The following is a 25,166-nucleotide window of genomic DNA, read 5'->3' as shown; positions in this document are numbered from 1 at the left end:
CACAGGGCTGGGACAGGGTTGAACGGAGCAGGTGTCTACTATACATGTGCATCTGGCTCCACAGGAAGGGAATAACAGTGCTCTGTTTAAATGTCCATAGGATGCAGAGATTTCTGCCTTTGAGTTGCAGACCATCCTGAGAAGAGTTCTAGCAAAGCGTAAGTATCCCTTCATTGTGAGTCTCTCACCCTGCACCTTCTCCTAGGGGCATGAGGGAACATGGAATCCATCCCTTCCCACATATTGGCTGCTGTGGCTAAAGCATCACTCCCTGCTCCTACAGACATTGCTACTTCCAAAGAATTGGAAGAAGGGAGTTCTTACATGTTATTTTAAAAAAGAACTAAATGTTCCAGAGTCTAGAGGTTAAAGACCAAGTCTAACTTTCCACTACTTACTAGCTTTGTGATCTAAACCAAGTTATATAGCCTTTTACACTTGTTTCTTTATCAGTAAAATGGGCATTTTTACTTGGCTCTTAGAGTGGTGGAAGTCTTATATATGGAAACTGCCTTGCACAAAGCCTGTGCTCAACAAATGGCAGCTATTATGATGACAAATTGGTCAGAAAAGGTTGAGTTGGCCCAGATAATGGGAGCCAGAAAGCATTCCCAAGTTCCTGAATTCCCTGGCTGTATTTTGTGGGGAAACACTGATATAGTGACAGTATCCCATTGATGAGCCAGCATGGAAAAATAAATGGACCATCGTCATACTTGTGCTCAAACTAAGGGAACGGGAGATTAAAAGGTCTCATCTCCTAATTGCATGTAAATAAGCCTGTCCGACTAGTTCTTTACTGACAGAAATGTTACTTCATTCAAGCCAATGGGCCAAGCAAGCACCTGCGACTCCAGGAGTGGCTGCTCTCGGCCCAGGGTCTCCACAAGGAACGAATACAGCTGGTTAGAGACTTGAGAAATGGGTTGGACCTGTGGTTTCAAAAACCTTTTCAGTCTGTAACTATTTCTTAAGCAAAAATATCAAAGGATTGATTGTTTAACCCATTCACTATTGGTCACCACTGAGAGAAATATATATATATATATATACACACACACACACACACACATATATATACAATTTTTTTTCCTCTCTCTCAAATTACAAGAATTGTGCTGCTTTTGATAAGATTGCAATCTAGTAAGCTGGGTTTTGGCAGTATCAGAATTATAAGTTATAAATCTGGATTGGAAACAGAAGTGTCATGTCCTGAACATTAGCACTGTGCATCACCTTGTGAAGTCATTCCCTGACAACCCAGATGGCTTCCAGCCTAGCCCTCGAGATAAAGAGGAGTCCTCCTTCAGAGCCAAAAGAGAGTCCGGGGTATGTGAAGGACATGCCCCTCACAGAAACCAGTTAGCGGCTCCCTGTCCTGTGGCTGCCACACAAATGGCTGCATTAGAGCTTCTGTGATTCCCTGGGCTCTCAGTCAGTCAGGATTCCTCCACACAGGAAGGAAGGGTGGCCAGTCCACTGCAGTGCTTCTCAAGGAAGCCCTCCCTCCTCTGATTTGGGGGAAGATAAGCAAATGGTGATTACCCTTGAGGTGGCCAGGCACTAGTGAGGTCATTGGTGTGGCTCAGATGTGTGGCTGTCCTGAGCCCTGGAGACTAAAGCCTCATTGTTTCTTCACAGATGGAGGGCGGGGGGTGGGGAAGCATCGGACCATACTTGGATCCCGCCTGCTCCTTGCTGGGGGAGGCACCATTTGCTACACATGTGCCTGAGCTCACTTCCCCTCCCCCTCGCTGCCCGGAGACTCCAGCCTTCTGCCCTAGGGTCCCAGCTCAGCCTCTGGGCTGTAATTCTACACCCAAGAAGGGGTTGGTACCCAGATGGCTTTCAGACAGGTTAGGATAGAACCTTTTATAAGAACACAGTGAAAGTGTGGGCTCTTCGTGAAGTCTGTGGGACACCTGGGTACACATTTGTAACAAGGTCTCACATCCCCTGCCACTCATCAACTAGACTGGACTTACCCAGTAGAGCAGAATAACTCCTGGTCATAGGTTTCTTAGTCATCTGGGGTCCACTGGGGACACACAGACATGCCATAAATGCAGACTGGACAGTTCTAGTGAGGCTCTTCCTCTCACAGGGCATAACCTAAAATGAGCACACGTGCCCTCTGTTTTTCTTTTCCCTGCCTGACAGGCACAGGTGATTTGCACCCTGCTAACATCATTCTTTCATTTATTTAAAAAGCACTTACTAAAACCCTGTTTGCCCATTGCAGATATACAGAGAAGTCATCCCCCGAAATGTCCCAGTATGGGAGCCACTAGTCACATGTAGCTATTTAAAATAATTTAAATTAACTAAAATTAAGTAAAAGCCACATTTCAAGTGCTCAGTAGTCATTTGTGGTTAATGGATGGATGGTGCAGATACAGAACATTTCCATCATTGCAGAAAGTTTTTTTGGACGGTGGTGCTCTAAAAATTTTTCCTTTCTTATTTGTTTTGTCTTCTAGGCCAAGATATCAAGTCAGATGGCTTCAGCATTGAGACTTGCAAAATCATGGTCGACATGCTGGATGTATCCTTTAACATTGCTCCAGAAACAAAAACTGAGGGAATTCAAAATATCATCCTGAAAAGATTCAACCACGTTGCCTTTTACCCCCCTTCAAAGAATGGCCAGCTCCATTCAACCCACTGAATTGTTGTGGGACTAGCGTCAGCACTGGCCTCCCTTACTAAGGTAACGTGAGTAACCTCAGATGATGAAAAAAGAAATCTCATCTCTGCTACCTCCATAGGCTAAGACTGCAGAGCAGCCAGCCCATTCCTCAAGCTGGTGCAGGGGTTTCTGACAACACACCCACCACGCTCTGCCCAAAGGAGCTTAAATTTGTTTCCTGTGTGACAGGATTTCCACTACTTCCCCTGGGAAAATGTCCCCTAAACCATATACTTCTGATGTGAGTCTGTATTCTTTGATCAAGATTTCCTTCTTGATTTGTAGATAAGAGGCCCTGCCCTCCATGGTCTTTCTCCTTCCCCTTTGTTCTAGCGCCTTCCAAGGCCACTGATGACAGTCCACCGACCTGCCTGCTCCTAGGGCAGCTAATTATCGTTTCCCCCCCTTGTTCTGGGTGCTTAATGAGAAGTGATGGTAAGGGGCAGTGGTGTAGTCTCTATGGTGTGAACCCATTGTGTGATTTCTAAAAGGCCTAGGAAATACTCCAAAAAATGGCAAAGACCCAACCATTAGAAGCCATAGGAAGTCCCCTGCATATCATTCTATCGCTCATTTTTAGCAGAATCTGGGGCCACCACAGCATCCCTAGATCAAAACTAACTTGGATCAGGAGGGAGCCAGATGTCTATCTTGCCCTTCCTCCAACCCTTTAGATATGTTTGGGCAATGGGAAAAGCAAGAAAAGAGTCGTTCTGCAAAACCTCCCTGTAGATAAACTGTGATTATCAGAAGTATCCAGTTGAAAGGACAAACCAGGAGGCACTCTGCCCAAATGAACCCAGACGCAGAGCGCTTTCCTTAACTGAAGGCAGTCAGACGGGAGTGGTAAGTTGGGGCTGAAGGAGTTCTACATTCTCTGGACCAAGATTCAAAAATACCAAGTAAGATCCCAGGAGGGCGGATGGGAGGGGCAGGTGGACTGGTGTTGGGGAACATGCTGTGAGCACAATATAAGGCAGCAGCTCAGGAGGGTGGGGAACATTTCTCCAGGGCTTAAGGTTTTACCCATAATGGAGCTCAGACTGAGTAAAGATAGGGCTGGGGAAATGCAAACAGTTAATGACCTAGAGAAAACCAGGGACCTTTCAAATTAAGTAGTCTATTCTCCACCTTCACCTGATTATTTACCAGAAATAGAGACATCTAAAAGCCACCGGAAGGGCTACTGAAAAGGCTGTGTGGTCCTTGTAGTTTGGATATTTGCCAGCTCAAGTACAAACATTAACATAAGGCCCATGGCATGTGGCTAGTTGATTAGAAACAATGGTGAGAATTTGAGAGATGCAGCCTGCTAAGCAGTGGAATTCGCAAAAAAAAAAATAAAAATAGATTTTCTCAGGCAGTCATTATGTAATGATGCGAGTATTTACAAACCAGCAAAATACTATCATATTTAAGGCAGAAATACAGTTGAATTTTTCCAAAGCCAAACTAGAGGCGCAGAGCTAGAAAAACGTCATCCCCACTAAACACAAAGCACAGTGGTAACTTGCCACCTGCTTTGCTTTGGGCCGTGGTTCTTATAACTATTTTTCCTGTTCCAGAAAATTTACCGGGAAATTGATGTTGATAGGTCTGGTACCATGAATTCCTATGAGATGCGGAAAGCACTAGAAGAAGCAGGTAATACTTCATAACTATTTTCTTTTATCTATAGAATAAGTGAAAACATACTCTATACCAGAAAATCCAGTTTGGTAAACTATAAAATAAAGTAGGTGCTGGTTTAATGTAGGCACATCTTTTCATTTCCCTTTTAAAGACTAATTGGTAAGATAAAACTCAGTCCAGGATGCTCCGTCCTCTACTGCCTTCCTGAATCCAAGTTTCCTTCTGAGAAACCTGGCAGGTCAAGCAGGTGAAGCTGGCTCTCAGTAGGCTTCCCCCAAGCTCCTCCTTTCAGGTGTAGGGTTGATGAGATAGAAGTGGATATCAGTAGAAGAGACACAAGCATGTGGTAGACCAACAGAGTGGGAACTGAGATGATGAAGTTGTTCACTTTATTAATTGGGGTATAATGCTGTTGCAGAGACCACAAAAAACAGTGGTTTAAATAAGATACATTTCTCCCCATGTTACAAGCCAAGCTCAAGCAGTCCAAAGCGGGATGGTGCCTTCATGCTGTCAGGGACCTGGGCTCCTCCTGTCATTTGCTTCGCCATTCCTTAGAGTGTTGCCCTCACCATGTGACCAGGACAGTTTGCCACCACAACCACATCCTAGCAGCGGGTTGATGGAAAAAGGGAAGAACAGCTCCTTGCCTTTAATGCCGATACCACTTCTGCTCACGTCCCGCTGGCCAGAACTTAGCCACAAGGTGGAAAATAGCTGCAGGGGAAGCTGGGAAATATGATCTTTAGTCTAGGCAGCCATGGGTCCATTAAAAATTCTCTTCCTGTGGAAAGAGGGAAAATTAATATTGGGGTACCACAAACAGTTTCTGCCACACATATGAGGTAGAATCTAGTCTTTGAGATGATTCTGAGCTAAACAAACAAAAAGCATAAAAATAATGCAGCACAGTTGACGACATGAAGCAGCACAGACCATGGAAATAGCATCAGGCAAGAAAAGTCTTTGGGAAGCAGGAGTTAGGTTTGTCCAAAACAAAAGGTAGCAGTAGCCAGGGAAATGTGAGTCAATAGAAGAAAACAGTAAGGAAACAGTCAGGGTAAGGGCAAACATTGTGAAAATAAAAGAAATAACAGAAGGTACTGGCTTTGCAAAATAAGTCTCACAGAAGAGCAGTCAAGAGACAAGAGCAGTTCTAATTCTGTATCTGGTGAACAGAGCTACACACTGTCATCTAATACTTCACAATCGGTTTGTTTGTTCATTGTAACTCCAGGTTTCAAACTGCCCTGTCAGCTCCACCAAGTCATCGTTGCTCGGTTTGCAGATGACGAGCTCATCATCGATTTTGATAATTTTGTTCGGTGCTTAGTTCGACTGGAAACACTGTTCAGTAAGTGGTTATTTGGGGAAAGACCCATTTCCGTTTTCTCAGTATTAAAGCAGACTACCTTTCACTGCAGGTGAAATAACCTGAAACAGAGACATGCTTTTCTGGGACTTGAGAATGAAATTTCCTCTGTTAATTTGGGGAAGGCGGGAGATACAAGTAGCTTGTGACATTCAGTGAAATCACCTGCCAAATAGGGGAAGAAGATTAATGTGATCCATGGTTCAGCTAATTCACTTATGACATTTTCTTTTCCTTCCTCCAGAGATATTTAAGCAGCTGGATCCCGAGAATACTGGAACAATAGAGCTCGACCTTATCTCTGTAAGTCTGCAGCTTTACACCGACCACCTCACTCCTAAAGGGGATGGGGGGAGAAGGGGTTACTTGAGTGACAGAGACCCATGGATCGTTGACCTGCTTTTTAAAACTTTGCTTTAAAAACCCTCTGGTCTTACGGGATAAGCCTATAAATGCCACTGAGATGCCAATGCCACAGTGCACTTTTTCTTGTGGTTGTTCCCACCAATTGATTCACAAGTCCAAGAAAACACACATGGCTCTGTCCTCCCATGAACTTTCCTTGAGTTTAGACAAGGTTAAAATAAGACGAAAAGAGGGCAGGTTGCTGCTGGAAAAATGAACTGCTAATTAGCATGCAGGAGAGAAGGTGCTTATATAAAGAAACCCTCTGGATGAAATTCAACTTGGGTTTTGGAAAGATCCTTAGAACAGCTCTAAATGCTTTCTGAGCAAATTACTTTTCTCTTCCACCTTTACAATAAAATTAACAGTAGTAAATAAGCTTGCCATATGTAGTATCATTTTACTCATTGTCTGGAATCCCAGTAATGCTCACATCCGAAATAATCATCAATCCAAATTAAGTTGGCATTCCAATTTCACAAAAAGCAAGCTGCAAAATGTTCTCTTGTCATGAAGGAAAGTTCTCTCCCTTCAAATGAACCAGATGGGGAGGAGTGGGTCAGCTGGCCAGCAGAGGGTGGAAATGGCAAAGTAATCAACCCCATCCCCACAAAACAGAGGAGCAAGGTGCTAAGAAGGAATCTGGTCCGAGAATGGCAACTCTTCCTTGAATTTTGAACTCTGGAGAAAGTTAGCAACTAAAAAGGCTGCTAATATGAAGTATGACATAAATCTTTGGCCAACTGAAAATAGATTTTAACTGTTTACAAATAACCTTAACTTGATTAATGCTATATGAAGACTAGGAAATATCCCTGCATTGAGACTGTAAGGCAAAGTAGAGCCAATCACTGTGACATAAAACATATCACATCATTAAGTTCTGGAAACTCTAGCTCCTTATCATCATTGCTAGATATCCTTGTCCATCCCAGCTCCCAACTCTGTCTATACTGGCCTGCCTACTCAGTCCAGTCTCACCCCATTTCCTCCAAGAAAGGTCTTAGCCACTGGCTCTCACTCCTACTCCTAAGCTTCTCCTTTCACAGGTTCCTAGAGATTCCCACATCTAGTAGTCTTTGCTAAGGATGAGCAATGTCAGGATCATCTCCCCTTCAGTGTGAGTGATTCTCAACCTTGGCTGCACATTAAATCACCTGGGGAAGAGTTTTTTTTTTTTTTTTTAATTAAATCCTGATGTCCAGGTGCTATCCCAGTCAATTAAAATCAGAATCTGATTCCCCCAGGGTCATTCTAGTCAGAACCAAGGCTAAAAACCACTAGTTTAAGGGCTTTTGATGTGACTGTTCTGAGGCAGAGATAAGTGAAAATGTTCATTTATATGTTGTCTGAATCTCAAGTTTCGTGTATCCAATCAGCCCTGTAATATGATTTGTGGCCACCTGATTCAAATAACACACAGCTACTAACCTTGTGTAAAATGCTAGACTCTAGGTAGAAAGAATGTGAGCTAGTGCACTTGTATCTTAGCCTTGGATCAGTTTTCCTGAACTTTCAGAATAAACTACAGGTACTTTTAAAGAGCCTTTAATTTAAAAAATGTTCACTGCACTGATTTGTGTTTTTTTCTCCCTTACAGTGGCTCTGTTTTTCAGTACTTTGAAGTTACAACTAATCTGCCTGAAGACTTCTCATGAAAGAAAATCAGCCAAGGACTAAGTTTCCACAGAGAAACACTTTTTATCTGGATCACGAAATTATGGGAACATTTACTTAAACTGATGATTATAGCTGAAACTAATACTACTATCTGACATAAAGAACTTTCAGATATTGAAGTAAAAGATTTGCATATCATATAATAATGCAAAAGTGAGTCACTAAACCCTTGATAAATTCAAAGAAAGTTTTCAGTCTGTAAATAGTATACATTTTTTACTTTCACACACTTTCCTGTTTATAGAAATATTAAATCAGGAAAAATGCAGGGAGGTATTTAACAGCTGAGCAAACATTAAGTCAACCTCAAAGGACAGTAGGCCCTTGCTGATGAGATACAAAGCAAGTGCAAGCTTAAAAATGCAGCTGTGGCATCTACCAGACAGCAGCCCAGGAATTATTATTTCCCTTGAGCAAAATGGGAAATATGTATCATGGAATAATTTTGTCAAGATGAGACAAAATTTGCCATCATTTGGGATAAACAAAAGACAGGGTTTATATATTATCAATTGGCAACAGTAAAATGTTCTTAAACTCAAGTCCTTGAACTTATCTGGCCTTATACATTTAGTATTATCAATACTGAAGGGATTCTGTCTTGATCAAACGAAGCAGTACACCAAAACCAGGCATTCAGTTTGCAAACCAATTGTGATGGACAAAACAAGCTTTTTGCTGCCTCAAAACTTTCCCAACTTCACCATGTCTAGCGTTTGTGCATGGAGTTAGGGAGATACCACAGAGGAGTTCTTGGGAAAACAGCACAAGGTGTTTCCTGGCTCTTTACCTTGGGAAAATGCTAGCAAAACTATAAAAATATTGCCTTGTTGCCTTATCTTCTTCCAAATGTACTGTTAAATAAATAGCCTTGTGCAATCACACCGTATGTGTTTTCCTTCCTGAAGGGTGGCCCCAGCAGGATGGTTTATGAGCACACATAATTATAGCTTGTTTTCACTTTAACAAGGTAGCTAACGTACTCTGCAAATTAACGTATTGAAAGGAAAAGGCATCTTACCTAAAATTAAAATTTGCAACTGTAAAATTCATAAAAATCCAGTTCAGAACTCCTAATAAGGAAGCACAGCTCTAATTTCTATTGCTTGTTAACAAGTCTCTTTTAAGGAGCTATAGGCAGATTTCTTTGCCCCTGAGGAAGCTTCCTGCTTTATTTGCCACCTAAATTTCACTTCAGTTGACTCCCACTTATGTAGGGAACAAAAGGAGCTGAGAAAACATGCAGGTGAAATCACACTGGTCAGCTGTTGGTAATCCTTGAGAAATCATAGAAATGGGAAAGATGCAAGGTGACTGGTGGTGAATGGCAATCCTGGTTTTTCATAAAAAGGAAAGAATAAAGATTTCCCAAACTTACCTTGAATGAGTTTAAGTTCTTCCTGCTTACAGAGTAGTTTTGAGGGTCTAGAGGAGAATGGAGACCATGAGTAGTGATCCTGTTCCACTCCTGGATGAGTTTTCTCTGTTCAGCAGCAGAGGTTTAGGGGTAGAGTTAATAGATATCTGAACTGATTCAAGATGGAAGGTGGAAGGACCGGAGGATGAAGGGATTGAGGATGGTGGAATGGAGTGGCTGGAATATGGGAACACGGAATGTAGGCTGGGAGGGGACAGAAGTGAAGTCAGAAGGGATCTGAGGGAGGGTCCTCAGACACTTACAAGAGAGGAAAAAGGCAAGCCCCTCCCAAATGCACACAGCGGTGCTGAGTGCTGTGCCCCTCCTGCCGCACTTCCGTCTGTAGAGCTGACCTAGTTCACAGTCTCATTTTTAAAAGGCTAAGTCTCAATATATGATAATGATATACGTTTAACAAAGCAGATTTTAAAAAGACTGAAAAGAAGGGGAGGGGAATTACCCATAGAATCAGCATCTAAAGACAACACTTAATATCTTAGCACATTTCCTTCCAGTATTTTTTCCATGCATATTTTATGTAATTATAACCACACCATACATATAAATATATGTAATGACGTATGGCTGGGTTTTCCCACATACTATAACATTTGCCAATTCCTATTTTAATTCACAGGGAGGGAAAAAAGGGTGATGAAGTAATTCCCCACTACATTCTGGTTCTGTACAAACTCCCCTACCTAAACCATTATACCTCCTTCCCTCTGGTCTGGGGAGAAAAAGCCATCCCTGAATCTCTGTTCTGAATTGCAGTCTCAAGCCTCTGCTCTATTAATTAGACCTTCTCTCTTTTGTATCTTCAATTTTTCTTTCCATTCTTCTTTCCCCACAGCATTTAAACATACAAGTGCTTACCACATCCTCACTTCGTACACACACACTCCTCTACCCTTCTCTCTCCTCCTTCCCTCCAGAATCCAGCTTCCTGAGAAGCTGGCCACACTAGACCTCCAATTCCAAATTCCCACTGACTCATTAACCTACTACAGCCTGCCTAATGGCCCTAACACTCTTTAAAAGTGCCTAATGCCAAATCATATGTGCACCTTTCTGCTGCCTTTACCACCACTCACTATTCCCTCCCTCAAAAATCTATTCTCTTGTGGTTTCCCTTCTGCTTCTCTTGCAAACTCTCGGGACTCTCACGTGTCCCTTTCTCTGCTCCGCTAGTTAAAATTCCCCTGTGGCTCCGCTGCCTTTACAATCTGAACACAGCTAAAATTTTCACACTACCATCTTTAGAATGGATTATGCTCCAACTGCTTCACCCCCACCCCTTATTTTTCAAAACCTGGAAGCTCTGCTACCACAAACATGTGACTGCAGCATCAATTTTAAGACATAAGAACTAGAAAACAGTAAGTCACACATTCAACATTAGTTAAATGATTGGACAAATTACATGATGGAATATTGTTCAGCCATTAAAATCATGGTAATAAATATTTATGATACAATGTCAAGAACAAAACAGGAGAATATGGAATTGCTTAAATAGTATGCACTCAACTGTGTAAAGAAAAAAAAAAAAAATCATAGGCAAGATTAGAAAAAAATATGCCCAAATGTTAACAGTGGTTGCCTCTGGAGTAGTTTCATTTCCCCCCTGCTCCATAACCATTCTCTGTACTTTTAAGTATTTCTATAAGGAGCACTATTATTTTCATAATAAACAAATGAAAAGCCAAGAGGAGGGATCAAAAACAAATGATGTCCCAAGCTCAGGATTAAGGAATATAAAACCATCATCATGGTTTCCTAATTTTCACATCTCTTTTCATACATTTGTGGGTTGGGTCCTTCTTGCACTTCAGCATCTCTCTGACCTCATCTCTCCTCATCTCTCCTGTCTGTCCCTCCTGCTGTTAAGGGCTCCTATGATTACCTTCGGCTGAACAGCAACAATTACATCTGGAAGTCCCTTCACAGCAGTACCTAGATTAATGTTTGAATGAATAATCAGGAGACAGGAATCTTGGGGTGGGGGGTGGAGAATTCTCACCACACAAGTCTTCTGACATTTAGTTCACTTTATCACTATTTCTACATTACTATGAAAGGTGTGGTATATTCTGCCTTTCATCTATCTTCCCTGCTAGAATTTAATGAACTCATCAAAATGTTTAAGGAAAGTGACCATAGGTTTTTTTTTTTCATTTATACCATCTATTAAATAAAATAGTTTCACTAAGCAAAATGGGTTCCAACACAATTCACAAACTTGGTAACAATAAAACAAGGTGGAGAATTTGTCTGTATAAGCTTTCATCCCATAAATCAACTCTTACTCAACAAGATTGACAAGCCCCTAGCTAGAATGACAAAATCAAAAAGAGAGAAGACCCATATAAACAAAATAATGAATGAAAAAGGTGACATAACTGCAGATCCTGAAGAAATTAAAAAAATTATAAGAGGATATTATGAACAACTGTATGGCAACAAACTGGATAATGTAGAAGAAATGGACAATTTCCTGGAAACATATGAACAACCTAGACTGACCAGAGAAGAAATAGAAGACCTCAACCAACCCATCACAAGCAAAGAGATCCAATCAGTCATCAAAAATCTTCCCACAAATAAATGCCCAAGGCCAGATGGCTTCACAGGGGAATTCTACCAAACTTTCCAGAAAGAACTGACACCAATCTTACTCAAACTCTTTCAAAACATTGAAAAAAATGGAACACTACCTAACTCATTTTATGAAGCTAACATCAATCTAATACCAAAACCAGGCAAAGATGCTACAAAAAAGGAAAACTACCAGCCAATCTCCCTAATGAATATAGATGCAAAAATCCTCAACAAAATACTTGCAAATCGAATCCAAAGTCACATTAAAAAAATCATACACCATGACCAAGTGGGGTTCATTCCAGGCATGCAAGGATGGTTCAACATAAGAAAAACAATCAATGTATTACAACACATTAAAAACTCGAAAGGGAAAAATCAATTGATCATCTCAATAGATGCTGAAAAAGCATTTGACAAAATCCAACATCCGTTTTTGATAAAAACACTTCAAAAGGTAGGAATTGAAGGAAACTTCCTCAACATGATAAAGAGCATATATGAAAAACCCACAGCCAGCATAGTACTCAATGGTGAGAGACTGAAAGCCTTCCCTCTAAGATCAGGAACAAGACAAGGATGCCCGCTGTCACCACTGTTATTCAACATTGTGCTGGAAGTGCTAGCCAAGGCAATCCGGCAAGACAAAGAAATAAAAGGCATCCAAATTGGAAAAGAAGAAGTAAAACTGTCATTGTTTGCAGATGATATGATCTTATATCTAGAAAACCCTGAGAAATCGACGATACAGCTACTAGAGCTAATAAACAAATTTAGCAAAGTAGCGGGATACAAGATTAATGCACATAAGTCAGTAATGTTTCTATATGCTAGAAATGAACAAACTGAAGAGACACTCAAGAAAAAGATACCATTTTCAATAGCAACTAAAAAAATCAAGTACCTAGGAATAAACTTAACCAAAGATGTAAAAGACCTATACAAAGAAAACTACATAACTCTACTAAAAGAAATAGAAGGGGACCTTAAAAGATGGAAAAATATTCCATGTTCATGGATAGGAAGGCTAAATGTCATTAAGATGTCAATTCTACCCAAACTCATCTACAGATTCAATGCAATCCCAATCAAAATTCCAACAACCTACTTTGCAGACTTGGAAAAGCTAGTTATCAAATTTATTTGGAAAGGGAAGATGCCTCGAATTGCTAAAGACACTCTAAAAAAGAAAAACGAAGTGGGAGGACTTACACTCCCTGACTTTGAAGCTTATTATAAAGCCACAGTTGCCAAAACAGCATGGTACTGGCACAAAGATAGACATATAGATCAATGGAATCGAATTGAGAATTCAGAGATAGACCCTCAGATCTATGGCCGACTGATCTTTGATAAGGCCCCCAAAGTCACTGAACTGAGTCATAATGGTCTTTTCTACAAATGGGGCTGGGAGAGTTGGATATCCATATCCAAAAGAATGAAAGAGGACCCCTACCTCACCCCCTACACAAAAATTAACTCAAAATGGACCAAAGATCTCACTATAAAAGAAAGTACCATAAAACTCCTAGAAGATAATGTAGGAAAACATCTTCAAGACCTTGTATTAGGCGGCCACTTCCTACACTTTACACCCAAAGCACAAGCAACAAAAGAGAAAATAGATAAATGGGAACTCCTCAAGCTTAGAAGTTTCTGCACCTCAAAGGAATTTCTCAAAAAGGTAAAGAGGCAGCCAACTCAATGGGAAAAAATTTTTGGAAACCATGTATCTGACAAAAGACTGATATCTTGCATATACAAAGAAATCCTACAACTCAATGACAATAGTACAGACAGCCCAATTATAAAATGGGCAAAAGATATGAAAAGACAGTTCTCTGAAGAGGAAATACAAATGGCCAAGAAACACATGAAAAAATGTTCAGCTTCACTAGCTATTAGAGAGATGCAAATTAAGACCACAATGAGATACCATCTAACACCGGTTAGAATGGCTGCCATTAAACAAACAGGAAACTACAAATGCTGGAGGGGATGTGGAGAAATTGGAACTCTTATTCATTGTTGGTGGGACTGTATAATGGTTCAGCCACTCTGGAAGTCAGTCTGGCAGTTCCTTAGAAAACTAGATATAGAGCTACCATTCGATCCAGCGATTGCACTTCTCAGTATATACCCGGAAGATCGGAAAGCAGTGACACGAACAGATATCTGCACGCCAATGTTCATAGCAGCATTATTCACAATTGCCAAGAGATGGAAACAACCCAAATGTCCTTCAACAGATGAGTGGATAAATAAAATGTGGTATATACACACGATGGAATACTACGCGGCAGTAAGAAGGAACGATCTCGTGAAACATATGACAACATGGATGAACCTTGAAGACATAATGCTGAGCGAAATAAGCCAGGCACAAAAAGAGAAATATTATATGCTACAACTAATGTGAACTTTGAAAAATGTAAAACAAATGGTTTATAATGTAGAATGTAGGGGAACTAGCAGTAGAGAGCAATTAAGGAAGGGGGAACAATAATCCAAGAAGAACAGATAAGCTATTTAACGTTCTGGGGATGCCCAGAAATGACTATGGTCTGTGAATTTCTGATGGATATAGTAGGAACAAGTTCACAGAAATGTTGCTATATTATGTAACTTTCTTGGGGTAAAGTAGGAACAGGTTGGAAGTTAAGCAGTTATCTTAGGTTAGTTGTCTTTTTCTTACCCCCTTGTTATGGTCTCTTTGAAATGTTCTTTTATTGTATGTTTGTTTTCTTTTTAACTTTTTTTTTCATACAGTTGATTTAAAAAAAGAAGGGAAAGTTAAAAAAAAAAAAAAGAAAAACAAGGAAAAAAAAAAAGATGTAGTGCCCCCTTGAGGAGCCTGTGGAGAATGCAGGGGTATTCGCCTACCCCACCTCCATGGTTGCTAACATGACCACAGACATAGGGGACTGGTGGTTTGATGGGTTGAGCCCTCTACCATAAGTTTTACCCTTGGGAAGACGGTTGCTGCAAAGGAGAGGCTAGGCCTTCCTATATTTGTGCCTAAGAGTCTCCTCCTGAATGCCTCTTTGTTGCTCAGATGTGGCCCTCTCTCTCTGGCTAAGCCATCTTGAAAGGTGAAATCACTGCCCTCCCCCCTACGTGGGATCAGACACCCAGGGGAGTGAATCTCCCTGGCAACGTGGAATATGACTCCCGGGGAGGAATGTAGACCTGGCATCGTGGGACGGAGAACATCTTCTTGACCAAAAGGCGGATGTGAAAGGAAATGAAATAAGCTTCAGTGGCAGAGAGATTCCAAAACGAGCCAAGAGATCACTGGTGGGCACTCTTACGCACACTTTAGACAACCCTTTTTAGGTTCTAAAGAATTGGGGTAGCTGGTGGTGGATACCTGAAACTATCAAACTACAACCCAGAACCCATGAATCTCGAAGACAATTGTATAAAAATGTAGCTTATGAGGGGTGACAATGGGATTGGGAAAGCCATAAGGACCAAACTCCACTTTGTCTAGTTTATGGATGGATGTGTAGAAAAGTAGGGGAAGGAAACAAACAGACAAAGGTACCCAGTGTTCTTTTTTACTTCAATTGCTCTTTTTCACTCTAATTATTATTCTTGTTATTTTTGTGTGTGTGCTAATGAAGGTGTCAGGGATTGATTTAGGTGATGAATGTACAACTATGTAATGGTACTGTAAACAATCGAAAGTACGATTTGTTTTGTATGACTGCGTGGTATGTGAATATATCTCAATAAAATGATGATTAAAAAAAAAATCAACTCTTACATAATTCTATGAAAAACCTGAAATAAAATGAGGACACAAGAACAATCTATTAGAGGCTCTGGGTAAAAGACACAAGTAAGCTTCTATGAACATGATTGCTAAGATCTTTAAAAAAATAAATAAATAATAAACCTCAACTTTATTTCAAAGACCGCTCCAAAACTCATGAATTGCAAATCTGAGAGTTTTTTATGAACAAAGAAATACTTCCTACATTTAATCACACGGCGGTAAGGAAATTTATTACAATAAATATATTTGCATCAAGCAGGTCATTATTTTTCAGCTGGGTAAGATATTCCAATGGCTTTTGACTTTTAAACAAAGGCTATTTATGACATCAAGAACTAAAACCAGTAAAAAGCTTAAAGAAAAAAAGTTCAATTTTATTACAATTGTTTTTAAAATCAGTTATGATTTTGACAAACATTATAAGTAAGCCTAAAGCAAGTTTCTAATTTTCAAGATACAAAAGACAATAAATATAGATTCAAATTCAGCCTAAAAACAGTATTCTAAATCTGATTACCTATAGTGTAGCTTAGTGTCAATATTTCAAACATATGTATAATAAAAAGATGCTACAAGAACTTGTAATAAAGTTATTGCTCCCCGACAACCAACTAACAGTTCTTCACCGACAGTACAGAGGCGTGCCGCACCTTCAGACCTTCACACAAGTGCCCTGAGGGCATTCCGGTGCTGTGGGGACGGAGATGGCACCATGATGCCCCCAGCCCTTCCGGGTTCTGGCAGGAGGACCAGTACAGGGCAGGTGCTGAAATAACCAGCTAAGCAGGACATAAAGTTGATGTTCACAGCAGCAAAACAAATGGTCTTGTTTCTTGCAGAAAACAGGATTGCCGCTGCCACCCTCTGTGTGCTGCATGGAACACCTTCACCCCCCAGCAGCCCGGTCAGCTTACTCATTAGCTCCATTTCATCTAGCTCAATGTACTTCGCTAAAGGGAGTTTTCAATCCTTCATTTTCTTCACATTCTTCAGCACTTTCAAGCTACATTGTCACTGAAATAAGTCTTGTGAAATTTTTTGTCAAAAATAATCATATCATTTCTTCTTAGTGTTAACAGGAATTAGTTCTTCATTAACTAAAATTCTGTAAAGTTCAGGCCAAGCTCCTTTGTCTTGGTTTAATTCTTGGGTACAGCTGTAAGAGAGTTTACAAGTTGTTTTTTACAAACGATAAAGAAGTGTGAAAGCACAACAAAATTTCAAGAAACACTGGGAGAGCAGCAGATATCAGAGGAAGGAAATCAAACTAAGGAAAAGGACTTTCTGCTGCATGAAGGACTCACCTACCTGAGTACACAAAGATCACATCTAGCAAGTGCTCTCTTTGGTCATCCATTCTGCAAAAAACCTCCAAAGGTCACAGGGACCTATCAACTATGACAATATCATGGTGTAGTAATATAAAAATCAAAAGCTAGCCACTCCATGATAGGCCTAAGCATTAACTCAATCTGCACAGCTCACTGAACAATAAATCAAATCTAACAAGGTGCTTTGCAGTATGCTGTAAACTCCAGTGTTCAGAGCTTCCGCTAATTGGGAAGAAAGATGAGAGATTAACTTATAACTTTATTCACAATGGATTTAATGTTGTCAAGGGCCTGCACCTATGAGGAATGAAACTCTGCAGACCAACATTCTACATATTTAAGGAAGGATAGGCAGGTTTTTAAATTTAGGGTTTTTGTTGTTTTGTATTTTCCACAAGGAGGGCTGGAGAGAAGGGTGTTGTGAAGTTTGCAAGATTTCCAGACTTGAGGCCAAGAGCCAGTCAAGCTAGTAATTCAACAGGCAAACTAAACAAAAAACTTCCTCCTCCTCCCCCTGACGAAGAAGAAAAGAAAAAGTTTAGTATAATCGAGTCAGAGAAAAGAAAATTCAACTTCCAGGCAAAACTGAAAAACTAACTGGTGGATTACTTTACATAAAGTATTATTTTCTATCTGAAAAAAAAAATACTTAGCCAACATAATTTTCTAGATTCATATCTGAGCCTCTGACTAAAAAGTCAACATTTATGCAATTACATTTTTTTTAAGACTGCAGAAGAAACAAACAAACAAAAAAACAAGTTGTATAGAAGCCACTTCTACCCAGAAAAGATTTTCAAAAGACCAAGAATGTTCAACTGTAGGATTACGATGAACTCTTCAGCTCAGTCTGTTGATTTGAAAACCTGTGACAGCCATATTCACAAGGCAGAGCTCACGTCCTCTGACTAACTGCTTCCACACTTGGGAATGAATCATTCTCCCCTGTTTCATTAACCACAGAGCCTCTTCTTTAGGAAATTAAAATATAACACTTCAATGAACTATAAAGCAACTAGTTCCAAGAAGGAGAGCTTTTTCCAGGGAAGCGACTATGAAAAGTAATGGTGCTTATTTACTATTAATGTTTATTACAGAAGTAAAGTGCCTACAAGCAACATATGTACTTCTCAGGTTCTACAGACTTTAAGAAGTAAACTGGGGTGCTTGAAAGAGCACAACCTTTGTATTTCTGCTTTCCTCTGGTAATCTGAAAGTTTGCTGTTTTTCATAACAAACGGCCTAATCTTTTTTCACTTTCACTCTTTTTTATAATTTGCATTCTGATCACATAAATGAATATTGTCTAAACCCCAAACGTTTAAATAATAGTAAATTTTGTTATCAGGAAGGCAGCAGTCAAGAAGTATGAAGTCATTTATAATGAACAGTAGACAAACAACAATGGAGGAGGAGGAGTCAAGAGGAGGAGGTACAGCTCAGAATCCAGACTGTCAGCCCCCAGCGCTGGAGTCAGTTCAGTGAACTGCACAGAAAGTAAGGCCTAGGTGGCTACACACTCACAGACACAATCCAGGGCATGCTGAAGTAGAAGCTCCTTGTGGGCAGAGACCATATCTAACATTCGATAAAATAATAATGTTATCTACCATTTGTTATCTACCAGGCACCTGCTTTACCCTTCCAACAATCCTGCCACCCTAGTTACCCAGACAGTAAGTGCTGCAGGTGGATCTGAAGGGCTGTCAGAATGAGCACTCCAGACCAACATGCTGTATACTGCATATTAGAACTGGCCCTTCCTGCCCTCAAGCCTTTCCTTATTTCCTCACCAAGAGCAGATTTTGCAGACACTTGAACCCTTAAAATTTTATTTCAATCTCTCAATTATCTCCACCACTTCTCTCGCTCTTTCACAGACCCAACATGCCCCTTGTAAACACACAATTACATAATAAGGGAATAACTGAACTTCAGAAAGAGCTCCATGCTCTCTCCTCTCCTCTGTCTGACCATACTCTAGCCTTTTCCTGGAAAATACTTCTAAGAATCCTCACCCGATGATAGCAGTCCCATCATACGAACTGTCATTGGTTATATGTGCCTATCTGAATTATTAATTAATTTCTTCTTCTCTTGGTTTTTATGAAACTTTATTATAATCAAACAGTAAAGAAAGAACAAAGTCAAGAAGCCTTGTTCATGTATCTATCATGCACTAGGTATATCATATTTGCAAATCCTGATTTAGACAGATTTAAAATCTATTTCAAATGTCACAATCTTAATTTGCATCCATATTATCCAATTATCTTTACTCTATTTAACAAAGGGCAGGAAGTTGCATTGTAGCCATAAACAGCAGTTTTTGTAAAGCTCCTCTCTGACACATATAAGACCATCATAAGTGTTGGAAGAACTTACTCCCAGCAAGTTGCGTGGAACATATCCCTCCTTATCATTAAGGCGTGCCCACCACCACTCAATTTCATCTTCATCTTCCCGGCGGATGATTGTCATGCAGTCTCCCTCTTTCATGAGCAGCTCATCATCATTCTGAGGTTCATAATCCCAAAGTGCATAAATGACTCCTTTATTCATTATGCCCATTTTTTCCTGAACACCTAAAATCATGGTATAAGATAACAGCACAGAATATGTAAGTCAGAGTATACTGCTCTAAAAAACTTTTAGCTATATAAAAACTAATGGGAAGAAATAGAAACGGGTACATGTTAGAATGTTAGAATTACCACATTAAAGATTCAATAAATAAATTTCGGGGGGGAGGCAGGGGGTGTTGTGTGCAAGAGTGGAGGGCCAAGAAGATATAGGGAACAGACAAAAGACATGTTACATACGTTCTCTAAACAGCTCTAAAAACTGATAAACACCTTACAATATAAGTCTCTCAAAACTAGTCTTTCTCAGAGTAAAAACTTTTTGCAAACCTTTGTGGAAGTAAAAACAGAACTGTTCCTAATCTAGAGTACTAAAAAAAAAAGTGAATGATATGATAGTCAAATTTCAGCCTACTCCTAAGTGTGATGACCAAGGAACTCTGAAAACAGTACTTCTTTCTTTACCTAGCACTAAGAGAAGAGAGAAAGAAAAAAGATGAGAAGTGTTTTGTCAATTAAAGTGCTCTCTACAATTGCCAAATAGGGAAAGAAACAATTTTTAAAAATCATAAAGAATGTTAGAATGCAGAAATATGGCACTTTAAGACATGATACAAAAGTCACAGTGTCTATATTTAACAAAGAAAAAATCTGTGATCAAATGTCCCTAAATGTTTTTAAATTATATTCCATAATTAAACATAGCTCAAGATGGCCAATAAATTTAATATATCAAAATATCCCATGGACCAGAGTTCAAAACTTTAACAAAATGATCATAAATAGCAACAATATGAGACAACTGAAGAAGAGAACTTGATAATCAAAACAGTGTGGTATAAGCACAAGGACAGACATACAGACCAATGTAATAAAACTGAGAGTTCAGAAACAAATCCTCACATTTATGGTCAACTGATTTTTGACAAGGGTGCCAAGTCCACTCAATGAGAAAAGAATCATCTCTTCAACAACTGGTGCTGGAAAAGTAGATATCCACATGCATGAAAAAGAAGGAAAGTGGGCCCCTATCTCACAACATATACAAAACTTATCTCAAAAAGAATTAAACCCCTAAATATAACAAGTAAAAATATAAAACTCCAGGAAGAAAACATAGGGGAACATCTTCAGGACCTTGTATCAAGAAATGGATTCTTAGACATCACACCAAAAGCAGAAGCAACAAAAGAAAAAAAGATAAATAGGACTTCATCAAAATTTAAAACTTTATGCATAAAAGGACAATTATTAAGAAAATGAAAAGACAACCTACAAAATGGGAGAAAATAATTGGAAACCATGTATCTGATAAAGAGTTTAATATCCAAAATATATAAAGGAATTGTACATAACAACAGAAAAACAAACAACCCAATTTAAAAACGGGCAAAGATGTGAACAGACATTTCTCCATGAAGATATACAAATGGCCAATAAGCACAAGAGAAGATGCTCAACATCGTTAGGGAAATGAAGATAAAAACCACCATGAGATACCAATTCACACCCACTAGAATGGCTTAAAAAAAAAAAAATGGAAAATGGAAAATAAAATGCTGATGAGAATATGGAGAAATAGGAACCCTCACATATTGTTGGTGGGAATGTAAAATGGTACAGCCACTGTGGAAACCAGTGTGATGGTTCCTCAGAAAGTTGAGTAAAAATTACCATATGAATACCACTTCTAAGTATATTACCCAAAAGAAAGAAAAGTAAGGACTCGGATATTTGTACATCAATGTTCATAGCAGCATTATTCACAAGAGCCAAAAAATGGAAGCATCCCAAGTGTTTATCAATAGATAAATGGATAAACTAAATGTAGTAGATACAATGGATATTATTCAGCCATAAAAATGAATGAAGTTCTGAAACATGCTACAACATAGATGAACCCTGAAGACATCATATTGAGTGAAATAAGCCTGAAAGAAAAGGACAAATATTGTATAATCTCATATATCATATCAGATATTATATGATATGAAGTGGCTAGAATAAGCAAATTCATAGTCAGAAATTAGAATACAAGTTACCAGGGTTGGGGATGAGGTGGGGAATGGGAGCTAATGCTTAATTCGTACAGATTTTTTGTTTGGGGTGATGGAAAAGTTGTGGTAATAGATGGTGGTGATGGTAGCACAACATTGCGAATGTAATTAACAATGCTAAATTGTGTACTTGAAGGTAATTAAAATGGGAAATTTTATGAAGAAGAGGGAGTAGAAGAATATGGAGAAGGAGGAAGAGAAGGAAGAGGGGGAGAAGAAAAGAGGAAGGAGAAGAGGAGGAAGAAAGGAACTTGAGATTTGTGGTTCTCACTAGTCAGAACCTGAAAACAGGAACAGTAAGACGGAAGAAAAAGGGTTCAACTAAGAAAGAGGCATATGTCTTTAACCTAAGGGGTTTTTCAATCAACTGATAGGAGTTTCTGAGAGCCTCGGTGGAATGAAGTCCTGACACATCTTCGTTTGTCTTTCTGTCTTCCCCTCCTCCCCAATTCCTCTTAAGCCAAACTGAAGAAAATTAACCTCCATCCAAAACTTCAAGTCCATTTCTCTCTAGGTACAGATCTGATGTTATCGGTCAGAACCATAAACTCAAAATCAACAACCAAAAGTATAAAAAAATTAGCTCCAATATGTGTTGTTTTTATTTTATACAAACTTGTTTTAGCAGGAAAACTTGGGTCACCTGGATTCTTACACTGCATTTCTCTTGAATCATCCTGGAAGGAACCGGTTCTATTCACTTATTTGCAGTTATACCATCACTAAGCGCTAAAGTCTTAGAAAAAGATCTTTTGACAGTAAAAAGCCATTAACACCACTAGGTCAGACGCTGCATCACTGCTTTTTGTAGTTGAAGATGTCCCTGACGACAGCTGTTTCTTAAGGCATGCACACAAAAGCTGCATTAATATTTGTGGCTGAGACTGCTCTATTTTTAACGCCTAGGACTATACACAACACAAAAGATTTTTTCCAAAAAAACAAAAATAATTATTAAATTATACCCTAGATAGCAATATAAGATAAATTGACATTTAATTCTAATTGTTACCTACCATAAAGAAACTGAGAACACTGCGTGTAGCCTTCCTCCATTTCCTCACACTTATCTGCAGCAGTCTGCATGTCACTGCAGGTCATAGCAAACACAGCAGCTCCAGATTCCACCAAAAACTTACACACTTGAACATTGTTACATGAGGCCGCACAATGTAATGGAGTCCTGTGAAGTCAAACACAAGGGCTAGAAATGTTTTCCCAAACTGAATGACACCTATTGTGCCAAGGTATCTGTAAAGAAAATTCTTGAGTTTAACACCTAGTAAGCCCTTTCTTCTGGAAATCTCTTAAACAATTAAAAAACAACAACAACAACAAAAAACAGTTAAACTTAGATACATGAACCCATCAAAGAATTACAGTCACAAAAGAAAATGTTACAGAGAATTGGTGAGAGAGAAATGAGTGAAATAAAATGAAATTTATTTAATAATCTAATGAAAACAGGATACACTAAAACGTATTCAGGTCTATGTCCTTGAGCACCCATGTTGATTATTTCTGCCAGAAGAAGTAGAGAACCTAACAGCCCTTAAAGTATAGGCCTGCACTCAAACCATGTGCCTTTACATCCCTTTCATCACCACCAATTTTGAAGGCATTAAATTGAAATTGGTTAAACTGTGCCTTCCAAAAAGATAGGCTGAAGTCCTAATTCCTGATACCGTGAACATAATCTTATTTGAAAATTCAGATTAGAAAAATGACTTTAAAATTCACACATTTTAACATTTTAGGTAACTGGTGGCAGGAACTGAATACCATTAAAGAGACTCTCCCCCAGCATCTCCAATGTTTTATGTATGAGCAGTATTATAAATGACCTTGGAGCAACAGTAAAAGTGTAAGATGAGCCAGTACCACTGTCCAAACTCAGAAGAGGAGCCTGAGACTGGTAATCAAACCCCAAAGTTTGTAAGTCTTAGTTTCTTTCCCCTTTTCTTCCCTTCCTTGGAGAGGGAAGGAGGGAGGAAGGAAGAAAGGGAAGAAAAGGTTGACAAATTAAGCACTGAGTGCTTTTACTAAAAAAGAAAAAGAGTCTTAAAAGAATACTTGAGCCAAGTGCTGCCTAGTAGGGTTTGACCTGAAGGTTAACCCTACTTTATTGCATTCCAGACTGTGCCCATTCTAGTCCACCTCACGGTCTACTGGTGCAGTATCAGGAACACATGAAGAACTCAAAGGTTCTTCAACTTTGAAGCGATGCTAAGGACTCCCATCTCAGAAGTTCTATACCTTTTTTTTTCCTTAACTACTGCTACATTTTGTGTATTCACAATAATAAAATATAATTTCCCTTTCCACAGAACTGAATCAGGAATCCAAGAAAAAGATGCAGGTAACAGGGCGTAATATGTTACAAAGAGATTCCATAGTCAAGTTCTCTAACACACTCAGATGAAAAGTAACTACTGAAAAGGTTTCATTTACCAAAGATTGTTCAAACAGTACCATTACTTTTTTCTCTATTATTATTTCTGTGGGTTCATTATAAAAATTCCAAATATCATAAAAATCTATGAAGTAAAGGTCTGCCATAATTCCCCATCCTCCATTTCAAACCACTATTATTAATAGTCTGGTGACTATTACTACGTATTTCTTAACTGCATGGTTTTTAACAGTGAGAAATAATAATCAACCTACACTCCCAACATTAGAAAAACAAGGAAATTATGACAGATTCAGAATTTATTTTGTTTATGCTATATTAAGCCAAAATATTAGGCTACCAAACTGTATATATTATGAGCTCAGCTCATATAAAAGAGTTCAAAGGAAATACATTAAAATACTAAATGGTGTTTACATACAGATGGCTTATTTTCCTCTTTTTATTTCTCCATTTTGCACATTTTCCACAGCGGGCACACATCAATTTTATAAACTTTTAAACACTGCAGCCAAAATGCTTCTCCAAGCATGAAAGAAAGAAAGAGAGCAAGTGGGGGGGGTGGGGGCAGGAAGGAAGGAAGGAAGAAAGGAAGGGAAAACAATCTAAATGTCTAATAAGAGGGACAAGGTCATAAAAAATGAGTATATAGTCATTTGATAAAATAATATGAGGCTATTTTAAATTTATGTGTATATGTAATTTATATGTGTGTATTTGAGAATGTGATATAACTACATCCAAGAGAAAAACTGGTTATAAGATTAAAATATAGAGATAATAAAGTGTGATTCCAACTTTTGTTAAAAATTCTATATAGAAAAGTCAATTTTCTGTATTCTGCCATAAAGAGAGCATATTAAACTTTAAAACTTTCTTTTTTTTTAAAAAAATGAAGCTAAATACAGAATTTACCATCCACTCTTACAGTTATTGGAATTAACTATAACTTACTGGGACCAATATTATTTAATGTAGACTAACATTTGCATTATCCAATGAACACTATTCATCTTTATAATAATATTTCCTGTTTTATGCACAACACCGATTCCATAAAACGTTCCATGAAAAACGGATTCTGTGGTCAAATATATTTGGGAAATGCTGCAAATTATAATTTCCTCTTGGAGACACACAGTAGAATTCATATATTAAAGACTCTGAAAATTTTTAGGTGATTGGGTATGAACCCATTAAGTAGAA

The 25,166-nt window shown here is 38.9% G+C and overlaps 2 protein-coding genes and 1 long non-coding RNA gene across 4 annotated transcripts in view; 1 reads left to right on the top strand and 2 right to left on the bottom strand.

The window, feature by feature from the left end:
• Positions 1 to 8,662, top strand: part of CAPN2 (calpain 2) — a 70,336-nt gene extending 61,674 nt beyond the window's left edge. Inside the window, exons 15-21 of one of the 2 annotated variants that reach the window (XM_037823137.1) lie at positions 101 to 158; positions 2,481 to 2,545; positions 3,523 to 3,591; positions 4,255 to 4,333; positions 5,559 to 5,675; positions 5,938 to 5,996; positions 7,699 to 8,662. In XM_037823137.1, the coding sequence (XP_037679065.1) occupies positions 101 to 158; positions 2,481 to 2,545; positions 3,523 to 3,591; positions 4,255 to 4,333; positions 5,559 to 5,675; positions 5,938 to 5,996; positions 7,699 to 7,722 (471 nt within the window). In that variant the 3' untranslated portion in view covers positions 7,723 to 8,662. Of the gene's footprint in view, positions 1 to 100; positions 159 to 2,480; positions 2,546 to 3,522; positions 3,592 to 4,254; positions 4,334 to 5,558; positions 5,676 to 5,937; positions 5,997 to 7,698 lie in introns of those variants that run through there. The other variant, XR_005214819.1, reaches the window with a different exon arrangement.
• On the bottom strand, positions 4,689 to 9,140 carry LOC119524471. Its single transcript, XR_005214826.1, has 2 exons — positions 5,859 to 9,140; positions 4,689 to 5,755 (listed from the first exon to the last, which is right to left on the bottom strand). It is a non-coding gene; the product is annotated as an uncharacterized LOC119524471 (long non-coding RNA).
• A 6,595-nt stretch (positions 9,141 to 15,735) lies between these two features.
• The window catches only part of TP53BP2 (tumor protein p53 binding protein 2), a 94,011-nt gene continuing 84,580 nt past the window's right edge, over positions 15,736 to 25,166 (bottom strand). The window contains exons 16-18 of the mRNA XM_037823124.1: positions 22,564 to 22,730; positions 19,294 to 19,493; positions 15,736 to 16,733 (exon numbers count right to left, since the gene is read on the bottom strand). Coding sequence (XP_037679052.1) covers positions 16,692 to 16,733; positions 19,294 to 19,493; positions 22,564 to 22,730 — 409 coding nt within the window. The 3' untranslated portion in view covers positions 15,736 to 16,691. The remainder of the gene's footprint in view (positions 16,734 to 19,293; positions 19,494 to 22,563; positions 22,731 to 25,166) is intronic.

This window comes from Choloepus didactylus, chromosome 2 (assembly GCF_015220235.1).
Source record: "Choloepus didactylus isolate mChoDid1 chromosome 2, mChoDid1.pri, whole genome shotgun sequence".
Classification (NCBI taxonomy): Eukaryota; Metazoa; Chordata; class Mammalia; order Pilosa; family Megalonychidae; genus Choloepus; species Choloepus didactylus.
Note: the sequence above shows the minus strand (reverse complement) of the source record. Positions and strands in the feature narration are given on the sequence as shown.